This window comes from Topomyia yanbarensis, unplaced genomic scaffold (genome assembly GCF_030247195.1).
Source record: "Topomyia yanbarensis strain Yona2022 unplaced genomic scaffold, ASM3024719v1 HiC_scaffold_488, whole genome shotgun sequence".
Lineage (NCBI taxonomy): Eukaryota > Metazoa > Arthropoda > Insecta > Diptera > Culicidae > Topomyia > Topomyia yanbarensis.
The window spans coordinates 7,581-21,311 of record NW_026683700.1 but is presented as its reverse complement, the minus strand read 5'-3'; the positions used below and the strand labels follow the sequence as shown (position 1 = coordinate 21,311).

General features: G+C 45.1%; 1 protein-coding gene across 1 annotated transcript; it reads left to right on the top strand.

Moving 5' to 3' along the window:
* The first annotated feature begins 1,855 nt into the window (after positions 1 to 1,855).
* LOC131695635 (protein kibra) lies at positions 1,856 to 13,252 on the top strand. Its single transcript, XM_058984176.1, has 7 exons — positions 1,856 to 2,155; positions 9,204 to 9,363; positions 9,424 to 11,282; positions 11,349 to 11,601; positions 11,752 to 11,912; positions 11,972 to 12,299; positions 12,489 to 13,252. The coding sequence occupies exons 1-7, from the start codon at positions 2,017 to 2,019 to the stop codon at positions 12,742 to 12,744; spliced, it is 3,156 nt and encodes a 1,051-aa protein (XP_058840159.1). The 5' UTR covers positions 1,856 to 2,016; the 3' UTR covers positions 12,745 to 13,252.
* Positions 13,253 to 13,731: the final 479 nt, after the last annotated feature.

Genomic DNA, 13,731 nt, shown 5'->3' with positions numbered 1-13,731 from the left:
GCGCTACTGGCATTTGGTGGCAGCTTCAGGCAACAAACAGTTTTCACGGGGCTGGTAATTTCAAATTGAAAACTGTCAGCCAATTGCTATATCATATACATGTAGTTAAGTTTATGGCACAACTCCCTCAAAGCTTGCACTCATGCATGTCAAAATTCCTAATTCATCTTGTTCAAAAACTTAGGATGGAAAACAACCACAGAGCTCTAATCCAAGGTCCATTAAAGGTGCACAACCCGCCTGGCATTCTTCTCTCGCCATTTCAATCAGTAATAGGCGTCTCCTTGACGACGTGTTGCTGTTATTTTCGCATAATTCTCTTTATCATTGAAATTGTTGTTTTGCTTGCAAATATTTGCTCACCGTACTTCGCCGTCGTTCACAGTTGAGTAATGACAAAATTTGCCAAACAGACAATTTATAGATTGTTGAGAAAAGCGGAATTTATATCGCTTGAACTAAAACAGAATTTGTTCACTAATCTCCCAGCGAGCATCAGCAACCGTGATTCACAGCCAAACGGAATTCATGTTGGAAACGGTCGCTCCTAATGGTCGGCCTGTGTCGGCCCATCCCGTTTCATCATTTGTCCTCGCCCGTCACATGCTAATCGCTAAACTACATAAATTGCCACATATGTGTATGTAGAGACTAGAGAGCGACCGCAAGCGGCCGAAGTGGAACGGTGAAGCGCAAATATTTGTTTACGGTTCGAGGAAATATTTCGAATACCAGGAATTTTTCAGCGAAAGAGTTGTTCCCCATCCCGGCCAGCTATGCGGACGTTTGCCAAAACGCTGATGTGCACGTAGAAAAGCGATTAGGATGAGTCAACATTTTGGGGTTTTTGGAGTAAATCGTTTGAATATTTCGGCAACAGACTTTCAAAGTTCCTTGGCAACAGACGTTTCAAAGTTCCTATTTAAAAATGATAAATTCTGGCCAAAGCTGGGTCCATTGATTTTTAGGTTACTTTAGTTTACTCTTATTTAATGCGAATCAGCGTAGAAATGATTTGTAATTCGGTCATTGGATAAAGAATAAAATTCTTCCGGTATGACATATTTCGATAGAACTCAATTTTCTAAAAGTAACGCCCAACCCAGTCAGTTTTAGAGTTCAGATCGATTTTCAATTGATTTTCTACGTTCATGTTTGACACAATCAGTCTTGCTTGACGACAATATTCGCCACATGGGTTACCATCTTTGACAGCTAACCCAGTAAGAGATTTGAGGACGAGGTTACGTTAATTATTACGTACAAAAAAGTAAAAAACGTTCGACTACGTATCTCTAGCGTCATTTGTTTCGGAAAAGTCCAAAAGCACGTGGCTAAAAACCCAATTAGAACATGTTCGTGTTGTCAATATTATAAATGAATGATTGTTATTTTGTTTTTCATTTTTCTTTCAAACTGATTCGTACAGTTGTCAAAGTGCGTTTACCTAATTTGAAATTGTAATTATTGTCATGTTGAAAACAGATCTTCGATTATCTGATATAATTTATTGACAGAGTTTTATACGAAACCCTCAAATAAATAACCTATTTTTTTTTGTCTTCGATCCTCTAGCCAAACGAACTAAAGAAACGGCTGTCTCTAATAGGACGCTCATTAGCCAAGGAAAAGAAGCGCTGCTTGATTTACTGCGATTTGGTTATTTACCTACTGCGAAAGTTATTTTTAAAATTGCCCTGATAAAATATTTGCATTTTTGTTTCCACCGACACGTCTATCTTTACTTTTACGAAAAGCGCACCGGTTGTCCGTACACCGTCCGCGAGAAAAACGGTATCATATATGTGATCAGCTGGAATTCACCGTTTTCTTTTTCTTCTCCGTTTCTACAGACTCACCAAGCCAGAAACGTTCGCCGATTGTATCGGAAATGAGCTTCCCTTCGGCTGGGAGGAAGTTTACGATCCCCAGATCGGGACGTACTACATTAACCACAACTCGCAGTCGACCCAGCTCGAGGATCCCCGGCTGGAGTGGAAGAGCAAGCAGGAGGAGATGCTTCGCGAGTATCTCTGCTCCGCACAGGACACACTGGAGGCCAAGAAGGAGATCTTCAACGTGAAGACGCAGCGGCTGCATCTGGCACAGGAGGAGTACAACCACCTGAACGCACTGGCCGCCAGCAGGACTAGTTGTAAGTATTTGTTACGGTATTACGCGTTCCAGTGAACCATTTATTTAGGGAGAAATAATATTTGGAGCGGGATGATCTTTGCTTTGAGGCAAATGAGACGTTTTGTTGAGACCTTAACGATGTCAAAAAAACATAATCGAATCAAAAACCTACCATAAAAAACCCGTAGGGACCTCCTCGCTTTGTTGCGTGTCGATGAAAGTGCCTTACGATACTCTTCCCAGGGGTCGCCAGAATATTTTTCGTGAGAATTGGCTTACCGAGCACTTCTTCGGATTCAGACACACGCTGTTGTTGCAACACCACAATTAGCGAAGGTTTCAAGCTGTTGTTGCATAAATCTGTAATTCTCAATTGAGCGGATGAGACGAAATATTTTTAAATTGTTTTCGAAGGACCGCCGGAGTCTTTAGCACTAAATACACGACATTGAAGTATAGTAGAAACATCAAAGGTCTCAAGTAGACTTCCTGGGCTATTCCTGACGTAAAAGTATGTTCGCGGATTTCCAGTAACAGTAACTTTTTATAATATTTAAAACGAAGAATTGAAAGATAGGTTTTCTCGGAGTTTACGTCGCAGATTACGCTAAGCCGTAACTGCGACCTGGACCAGACATATGGCCACCATAATAATACAGAGAATGGATAAATTTGGAGAGGGATATATACATGTATATATATATATATATATATATATATATATATATATATATATATATATATATATATATATATATATATATATATATATATATATATATATATATATATATATATATATATATATATATATATATATATATATATATATATATATATATATATATATATATATATATATATATATATATATATATATATATATATATATATATATATATATATATATATATATATATATATATATATATATATATATACTGTAAATCTGCGAAAACACCCTGATCTTATCATTCAGTGAGCGAAATTAGCAGAAGGTTGACCTACTAAAATCTCCACCCGACAACTCGTGAGTGGTTTACTTGGACTACCTCTTCTCCATATGCCTCGGGACCGACCACTGGATTTGACCACTTCATGCATTTACAACTCTTAATTCCTAGCCGTTGCTGCTAGTTCACTGATGTTCTTACCGCTCGTAACTGTATTGTGCACATTGTGCTAGTCGGATGCCACCCGTTCGCAGTACTCCCTTCGATGGAGAAAGTAACCTGATGGTAACTCGCCGGCATCTTATTGCGCCGCTTGGAGCCAGAAATTTTATTTGCCGAGGCCCTGCTACTACTCCAAGGCATTCGTTCTTGCAGCATAATGTCCACTGTTTTCCTGGCTATGCTCATCAGCGGTCACACTGGTAGGATGCCAAGGATGGTTCGAGGATTTCACATGAGGCGTGAATTCCGGTACGACGATCCGAAATCAGTACTTCGTCTCACATCACTCATCTAGTCTCCGACGATGGAGTTAGACTACACCGATGGAGAGTTCCCTGACGAGTCTGCTATGACTAATATACTTGCATTTCGTGTATTTCTCCGCTGGTAGCATTCCATATCTTCAGACAGAGTGATGCAGATGGGCATCATCCCGGCAGTGACGCATATCACCTCCGAACATATCGTTCTGTACGCATTCGCGACACGAACGGTCATTAGGCGAAACTTCGTCCAGGGGCTTCTCCGCAAACATTGACAGAATTTGGGGTCCACCGCCACCGGTCACGGCACGTTGGATTTTTTATGGTTGCTGACCAGCACCATAAAAATCCAACGTCTTGTGGTGAACCAGCTGCAACTGTGCGGCGGTAGCTGCTCAGCTGGCCTTGTTGAACGCGTTCTTCACCTCAATCTATCGTTGAAATACCCTTTCGAAATCCTAACTGCGCTACTCGCTTTCAGCGTAGTTCGCCAGATTTTCTAGAAGGTCACCAAGAGTATCCAGTAAGCATGAAGGCCGATACGCTGCTAAATCTTCCCTGGTTTTGACAGCAGCATCATCTTCTGGATCTTCCAACCACCCGGTAGGTAGCCTTCGTCCAGGCATTGCTATAGTACTGTCCTGCACTTATCTGGGAACGCTAGAATCGCGGTCTTCAGTGCCACGGTGGGGATACCGTCCGGACTGCGAGCTTTCTTCGGTTTAAATCCTTTTTCCATTATAGGGAACCAGTCGCTGAAGATCCAAACATCAATATTTCCATCGTCTGCATCGGGTTGGGTTATGCTTCGGTAAGAGACCCTCAACGACAGTCTCTTCAATTTGTCAGCGCACCTTTCAACAAGCGTCGTAGGATCCATGATCTTGGCCAACACGTCACGGTAAGCGTTGTCCCAGGGGTTGGCGTCTAGTTCTCTGCACAGCTACTTATAGCCGGTGAACTTGTTCAGTACTATCTCACCTTTGAAAGCTTCTTATGCTTTTCTTTAATTGCCTAAACACGTCTTCAGGATCTTGCCATCTAAACACGTCTTCAGGCGTTTGGGCAGGCTGCACGGAAGGTACTGAGCCTTTTCTTCCACCAATACGCCGTCCAAGTCGTCCGCCTTACAGAACAGTTCCACCAATCAATGCTATAGTGGATCAACTGGTGGTCAATATGTGTGTACTAATGAGCAATTGATGTAATCCATCAGCGACGAACTGTAGAATGTTACGTCGAGGATCGTCTTTACCGAAAGTGCTAGCGAATCCTTCGTTGCACAGCCTTACACCCAGCTTCGCCAGGGCTTCCAACAAACTGTAACCTCTTTCGTTTGTCAGTCTGCTATCCCACTCCACGGCCCAAGTGTTAAAGTGTTTTGAATGTGATGATGGTGATGATGACAAAGAATTCTTCCAACAATAGAATCGAGACGTTTGAATAGCGGCATTTGCAATACTCGTTATGGCACTGCCTGATGGATCCAAGTCAAGTTTTGAATGTGTGTAAGAAACAAAACTGTCACTTTGAAATGCTATCGGCACGTAGCAACTTATCACCAGCCGGCGCTACGATCGACCAGCACTAGCTATACGGAACTTGCATGCAAACTTGGATAAAATGGTGATTCGCCCATGCGATCCTGTGTGGAATGGTGATTTTCAATGTATTTCCATTCAATCGTTTGTTTTTTTGCTAAGGAACCTTACTTAATCTACTAGCCTTGTTGAAAATTAAGATATTCGTGCAAAGTCTTTTCCAATCACTTCGCTTCATGAGTTGACTTAACTGCCTTCGACCAGTCTCCGCATCTGCGATTGCAAGCTCTTCTACACAACCTTCAAAGTCTCGCAATTTCGGCATTCCATCAAGGGGCACTCTCCGAAAACAGATGTGTATAAGTTGATTATCTTTTTCTCCTGTTGACGTTTTCTGGAAAAATGTGGCAGCTTGCGGTTAGACTTGATCACGAGGTAGCTGGCGTACCCCTTCGCTGCCGGAGTCAGGTTTAGTGGAGTCTTCAGAACACCAGTGAAACCCGCCATAATGTTTTGGGAAAACAGGTGAGTTGTCGTATCGGATACGATACCCTGGTTGGACTGCGACGGTTCTCCGGTTCAGGGGAGTGTTGCCTTTCCGGTAGGAGGGGAGGAGGTTGGTCGATGATTTGGTTTTTGGTTTCCTTGCGCGTCCGTTGGGGTGATGGAGGTCCTTTAAGTAGGCGTTCACAGTAAACAAAACTTGATGTCACCCACACGCGCTAAGCCTTGTACGTCCACACCCGCATCTGGCGCAGATGCCATGGTTCTGTTGTTCAGGGGGTGGAGACATAAGGGTGCGGTTAGCCAATTCCAGATAGCTAGTCCATGGAAACGTGCGCAGTTGGCATTGACTTCTAGCAGTACCTTTTCCTCAGACGAAACGTGTGTGGAACCAAGTGATACCGACACGGTATCTTGCTTCACCCTGCAATAGCAGTAGTTGAGATATCAGTCTTTTTGTAATAAGCCAATCTGGATGATATGAGTAGCTTACGATGCTTCTTTGGTTAGATGTCCCATTCGATAGTGGTTTCTCGTGTGCGTCTGAAATATAGCGAGGCTCCAATAATAACCATTACCTTTCGATCTGTGGCGATGTTCCATACTGCCTAATATATAGCAAATTATACCCAGTAGATTAGTACTAAAAAAGATAGACAAAGTTCACCGATTTTTAAAGCGATTATACTGTCACCTGGTCGTTGAATCGGCAATAACTGGCACTCTGTGTCGGCCGGATACAGCCGAGCACCCATATACAAGATCTGGGCACTCTTAAAGTAAGGGCATAAATGTTAACCCCGATCTTCTTTTCTTGGTTGGTTGGTTGTTTATTAAAGGCTTAAACCTAATTGGTATTTCTCCCGAAAAATAGTAAATTGTGGTACAATTTGATATTACATTGCATTGTATAATTTCGTTGGCGGTATTTGAAAGGCTGAGTAATAGGTTATTGTGTTGTGACTCGCTAAAGTGCTTTGGCTTTTACAGTACAAGGTGTATAAGGTTTTTTTTTGACAAAAAACAGCGGAGCTTATACACCTGGTACATCGGAGCGGTTTTACCAAAGAGTCCGTGAAAGTTTCTATTATTTTTCGGGCAGCTTAGTATCGCTCCACAATGAGATAATTGTGTCCTCTATTGGCCACTATGTCTCGGATTGAAGACGGAAGTGTGTGTGGGTTTCAGAGGTGTTGAAACTCTGGACATTCGACCAGGAAATGTTACACGGATACCCTGGTTTGGCATACCAGGCAGAGGATGGGATTATTTTAGTGTGTCCAACGCGTAGGCACGAGAAAGCTCTCTGCTCGAGCCTGTTACCACCGTCAGCTCATCGTTCCTGTCCTCTTATTTTTTTTTTGTAGGTGCCCGAGTTGGCTCCTCCGGTGACTAATGAAGTGAGCTTTTGATTTGAAGAGGGAGATGATATCCGTCAATGGGACTAATTAAGTCAGCAATCTTTGGGCCCACCTTCCGCGAGCTGCGAATGAGTTCTCTTCCTCGTTCAGCTCACACCTTTGTGTGGGTATGAGGTGGGACCTTCATTATCATGATCCCGATGTCAACGGATCACAGGTGTACTCTATAGCCTGTATGTAAGGGTGGCATGACGTTCCCGATTCCAGAGCGGATGTGACCGACAGGGAGCCAGTCAGGAAGACGATCGGTATTCCATCCTGTCTCCTTTCAATCTCGAGACTGATGGCAGTAGCTTCTGCTGAGAAGACAAAGAAGCTTGTGGGGAGGCGATAGGCGATTCTTACACCTTGGAAGCTTCAGTGTAGATCCGGGCGTGGTTCAGGAATCGTTGATTCATCAGCTCCAGAAATTTTGGCTGGGTGACCTCGGGGAGAGAACCTGCTCGAAGTGACCTGGATAGGTTGGTATTGGTGTTCGGACTTCTCGTTTACCAAGGTTAATCCCGGGTCCTATAGAGGCGAGGCTTTTCTGGGAGGTCTGTTCCGGAGTATTCTAAGCATATGTTTTGAACCGATTGCAGGAGGGCGCAAGTGCTACCAGAAGTCTTTGCCAGAAATCCCAGGGTGCGTCCGAGTATGATGTTAGCGACTACCCACCAAAGGGGAAAGATGCCTGCTGCAACACAGGCAGCTCCGACGGGAGTGCTCGACAGTAGGTTAGAAGCTAACCGAGTCGATCCGTTGTACAGGGGAGCGAGGTGATGTGAATTTCAACAGTGAGATACTGAGCATTTGGCTGCGGCTATGTTGAACACTACTGCTTCAACCAATCTTCTGACGGTGTCCGACTGCAAACTGCCTACTCCCACTCGGAAGACACGTTTGTTGAGGTAGTCCTTGATGTAGTTCCCAAAGTTACCGGTGACTTCCCAGCTAGCTAGGTGCCGGAGAACCTCCTCGCGGTAGACTGCGTTGTAGGCCTTGGCGATGTCCAATGTAGCTATGTCGGCATGCAGATCGTCCACCAGGGCCTGCAGGACAATTTCTCCAAAGGCTCCAGGATGTGCTACCGTCCCTCCCCCTTGCGAAAGCAGAACTGGCGCTGGTCAAGATGGGAGTTTGCCGTTTGTTGACCATTATCTCCATAGTTCTTTCTACGCACGGTAGCAAGCGAATCGGCCAAAAGTCTTTCGTCGTACGGGGAGTGTAACCCTTCTTGGTATGGGGATTACAAAGGCCGCTTTCCAAGAGAATGAAATGGGTTGGCCATTCCAGAGGTGGTTCAAACAGTCCAACAGTAATCTTCTAGCCTCTGGTGGAGCGTGCTTTAGCATACGATGTAATCCGGTCCGGTGGATTTGCCGTGGGCGGCAGCGAATGCCTCCTTTATTTCTATCCCAGAGAATGCTCTGTTGAATTCTTGTCCGAAGTCTGGTAGAAAGGATATCGGCGTTCTTTCACGTCTTCTGCAGCATGCTAGAAAAGTTGGAGAAAAGGCAGTGTTTGAGGATAGCGAGCTGAAGTGTTTGCCGAGTTCGGAAATTTCGGTGTTTGACTGTTGTGGTTCCGTTGACTACGAGGGAGAAGCCGATTTGCCTCCTTTTCTTGCTGAGATCGTTCACTCTCCTCTAAAGCTCGGCGGTGGAAACATCTGGAGATATCCCTTGGAAAAACGCGTTTCAGTTCTTGACCTGCGAAGTCTGAATGGCGTTTCTGGTCTGGTTTCTTGATCTACGAATGTCTGTAGCCTTTTGTTCTTTCGTGGGGTTGCTAGCGGGGGTCTTTTAAGTATCCGGAGTGCTATTTACGGTCTGATGTGATGGAGTCCGCGACTGCCTCCTCAAAGGGGGCCCAGTTCAGCCGGTCGTATAGCCAGTGCCGACGGTGCGTCGTGGCTGATGATATGCGGTAGGACATTCAATTGAACACCAGAACATGTCCTTAGAAACCAGGACGTTTGGTCACCCTGTATGAGAAAAAATACCAAATTTAAGAATATCTCTTCTGACGAGTACACTGTGGAAGTATCAACAAAGCGCTACAAACATCATAATACATCGCATCAAATCATTATTTTAAAATGCACCTTATTTCGTAAAATGTTTTGCGCTCAATTTTCATTAAATTTTATTAAACGTGACTTCTGTTTACCTTCCATTACAGTATGTTCTTCAACAAGCTCATGTAGTACAAAGTTCGATCCCGAACTGTTGCGAGCGGACCTCGCACTAGCCAAGGAGCGCGTATTTCGGCTCAAGAAGGAGCTGTCGCGGATACAGAAAGAAATGCATAATACTCAAAAAGGTGTCGATACTCTTTCGAGGTACTAATTTCTTCCGCTCCAATCGACCTACAAATGTTAATAATCCTTTCCCTTTTTCAGTGTTGAACAAAAGTTAAATTCTCACATCAACGGCTGCTACAATATAACCGAGGCGCAGGCCATACTGGAGGAGGTGAAGAAGATTCAGAAATCGCTCATCACCGGCGAGAAGGAGAAAAAAGAGTTGATGAAGAGCCTGGCGCAGGTCAAGGACGATTTGACGCGGTTGCAACTGCGACAGGAGAGTCCAGATGCCTCTACATTCAACCTGGCACAGGACCGAGTGTGTGCGGCTTCGCAGACAGATCTGTCTTCGGAAAATTTTCCAATGGGAGCCCGGGAGATGGCAAAAATGCGCCAACGGTACGACGAATGGCGAAAACGGGTTAAAGAGATACAGGAAAAGCTTGCAGCGCTCGAGGAAAAGATACGGCCCGGTGAGGTTGAGTCCGACCAGGACCGATTACTGCTGTTCCAGGAAAAGAAACAACTTCTGCTGGAGTATCGAAGTATCACACCCAAGTCTCGATCACAAACCGAGATGAAGAGGATACATACGGTATGCAAGCAGCTCGAGGCGGACTTGAACATGGCCTACGAGGAATCTAATCAGTGCATAGCGAACCGACTGAAGCTTCACGAAGAGAAACAAGCATTGCTACAGCAACTTTTGGAAGCTCTCAAAGAATTCACCCACCTTGAGAACCAACTCAAGTCTCTATCTGCTAGTACGTTATCTATCAGTAGCAGCTCTAGCATAGGATCGTTGTCGACAGCAAGTAGTAAAGGATCGCTTAGCGGACTTAGTTTCACCGATATCTACGGTGATCCACTTTCGACCGAACCGCAGATCGATATGGTAGACATCAATCGCCGAGTGCAGCGACTGTTCCATCCCAGCTCGGATGTATCGTTATCACCGCGCAGTAGTCTATCTCTGGAAACTCCACCAGCCTCTCCAATGAAAATGGAATGGAACGGTGGAGAAGCGCCGTTCAAGAGTTCCGCTCCGTATAACGTGCCTGGTCCAAGCTACGGAGCCGAGTACAACCTGGACAAACAGAGGTTAGAGGAACAGTTGCAGGATCTGAAGATCCGACAGCTTGGGATAGCTCCACTCTCACCGATCTACGAGAAACCATCGTATCTAGATATCCCACCGGCCGTCATACTGAGTCGCTCGTCTTCCACGTCTAATACGCGATCCGTATCCACGACGGTTAGCGACGAATCAGTCGCCGGTGATTCCGGAGTGTTTGAAGCGTCTCGTGCTCTGCTTACCAACAAAGAATGCGCACAGGTCCAGATAGGACTTCGGTATACTGTTGCAGATAGCACTCTATGCATAACAATAGAAAAAGGCCGGAACCTAACGGCGCTCTGCTTGCCCGATGGTTGTCAGCTGTTCATCCGAGCTATTCTACTACCCGGAACGGCCAGCCCTTTCATCCGTACTAACGCCGTGACGGACTTTGTGAAGCCGGTCTTCAAAACAATGCTGGTGGCGCAGATGCCACTGGAGAAGGTTTACACCAAATCGCTGCATGTGAAAGTGATGATCATTGTCGGACAACGTGAGGATTGGGTAGGAAGTTCGCAAATTAGTTTGGCGGAATTTATCCCGACGGATGCCACCAGCAAATGGTACAATATTATAAGTAGGAAATCAATGAACGAGTCGGAATCGCTTGACGGTTTCATCGGAGCAGGGGGAATCAAGGAAGAGTCGTCGGATGACTCAACGATTAACTCATCGCAGACGTCGACCCTAACACGGAATCAGGGTCAGGAAGAGCTACAGGCTGTGCTGGAAATGGTCTACGATGACCTGGCACACGAGGAAGGCGAGGATGATGACGAGGAGGATGAAAACGAAGATGACGAGGAAGATGAAAATGATAAAGAAGCCAACGATCAAGGTAGGTCTTTTGGGGATAGGGATCTGTTTTGGAAAGTTGTTGCAATGTTATACTTTTCTTGTTCAGCTGCCACACAGTTGATGCTGGAGGAGTACATGAACAGCGTCAAGGGTACGCTGGCTACCGAAGGCGATGGTGATGATGAGGCAGCGATGGCGGTGGAAAAAGCTGACAAGGAAACCAATACAGAATGTGCCTTTCTGCCGGAGAAAGGGCGGCGTCGGTTGAATGATGCGGCTCGCAGTAGTAACAGTACGATCGAGGAGAACTCCGTACTGGATGATCGACTCGTGAAGCGGTCGCAGACTTTCTCGCCAAGGTAGGTTTCGGTTTGGTTTTGTAACATTCATGTGCCGTTGTAGTCTGATTTTGGGGTTGTGATGTTGGAAGTGTGTACAACACGAGTGATGCAGAAAACCTCAGATACTGTTCTTGTACTTATCGTATATTTTCCTTCATTCTCCACCAGTGCCGTTGCCAGCAAATCGCGCTACATATGCCGCCTGAACCGAAGCGATTCGGATTCGGCCATGCACTTCAACAATCCCGTTACGCCGCATCCGTTCAGACGTGGGGCAGTAGAACGACGATCGCTGAGATATCACAGCCGAACGCCCAAGGTTTACCATAGTAAGTTCACGCAATAGCCCAAAATTAGCCGACTTGACTAAACTAATTTCCTACGCTAGAAATGCATCCTGCCGTCCCTCGTACTAGTCTGGATCTGGAACTGGACCTGCAGGCGCAACAGAGTAAGCTGGAAACGCTCACCGACGAGATTAGCCGGTTGCGAGACCTGAAGAAGCGTTTGGAGCTGGCGAGAGACAACAACGACGTTAAGGTGGCAGCATGGGCGCTGGAGAACGAGGATTTCCTGAAGCTGATCAAGAACGCTGGCAGTGCGACAACGCCGGAGGAGAAGCACATGGCCAAACTGTTGCACAAAACCTCCAAGGAGATATACAAGCTAAGGAAAACCAAAGCCGGCAAGGGGAAGCTGGATCTGATTTCGTTCAAGTACGTATAGTAATGGACCTTTCCCAAGGTCTCTTTATATTTGCAATCTGAAGTATTATTTTCTAAAATTAACTTGCAAGATTGTTGACTATTAAATTTAAGGGCCTCTAATGAAAAATTTAAAAAGTCATAGAAAATGTCTCCGCCACAATCGGATCGCAGTAATAATTCGAACTTTTTCTTCCGCAGGGAAAAGATGGCCTTCTTCACCCGCCGAGGTGTGTCCGTGCCGGAGCTTCCGGCCGACATCCAGCAGCAGGATGACAGCGAAGAGCTGTGCTCAAGTTCGTGCAATTCGCCTACCAAGTGCGAGGAGGCTAACCCGCAAGTCGGTCCGTCAAAGCCATTCGATCCGTCAGCAGCCAAGGCCGGTCCATCGGGCAGTTCGACGAAGCTGGAATTTTCCTACAATGATGTGGACCGGACTTATGGTGTGGAAGTGTGAGCGGGAAGCTGGATCCCCCCATCTCTCCCCCATAACTGGAAAGGACCGACAATCAAACATGACAATTTTCGTGTACAGGAAAATAGCCTGCTGGCCGTGACGGTCACGTTTCCCCATAAGGGACCGGACCAGTCACCGAAACACGCTGAAAGGTATTTGTTTGTTTAGAATATTCTAGAAGCCAACTTTGTGCTTTGTTCTGCGAACCAAAGCTCTACGTGCATTTACTTTATAAGATTTTTACGGAACCGTTTTGTTAGTTTGAGGGTCAATTGTACATAGTGAGTTAGTAGTAACGTGGTAACATATTTTGAGGCAGATAGGATGCTTGCAATTTTAGCCAGTGAGCGTGTGTGAGTCATCGAGTATGTGAAGTTTTAACCAACGGGATAAATCGGTTATACGAATAGGTATTCAAGCATGTCTAACGAGAAGCAAACGTTTGTGAAGTCAAGCTAAAGTGCAATAATTGTGTAAATATAAAAAGAAACATATTTTAACGTTCTAACCGTGTATTCTGCGCTTCAAAGTAAAGTTGCCAAATTTTGGCAAAGGAACTGTATCCACTATATCCTATCGATTTTTTTTAACGGTTACAAAATCTGCAGAATTATTTTTGGAGTAATGCTTCTGGTGTAGCTTCCACTGAATTTTAATAGTTGACTATGATAAAGAAGTGTATCCGTGTATCGTCGAATTGTTAAAGGTTATGTTTGTACAGTCCATGTTTTGTTCGACATTAATTTGAAATCAGGTGTAAATCACACCGAAAACTGTAGAGTTTCTGTGGTTCGGTCACTCATGGATGGTCTAATATACATTAGGCTTTCCTGCTCAGTTTAATTTTTTATTTCCACTCACGTTTCTCTGTTGGAATAGTCCTAACTCAACGTTCGTCAAAATCGTCAATTCGGTCTAACGTCAAACGAAAAACGCTCGTCGTATGGCATTTTCTTTTCATGGGGAAACTAACAACAATCACGGCGA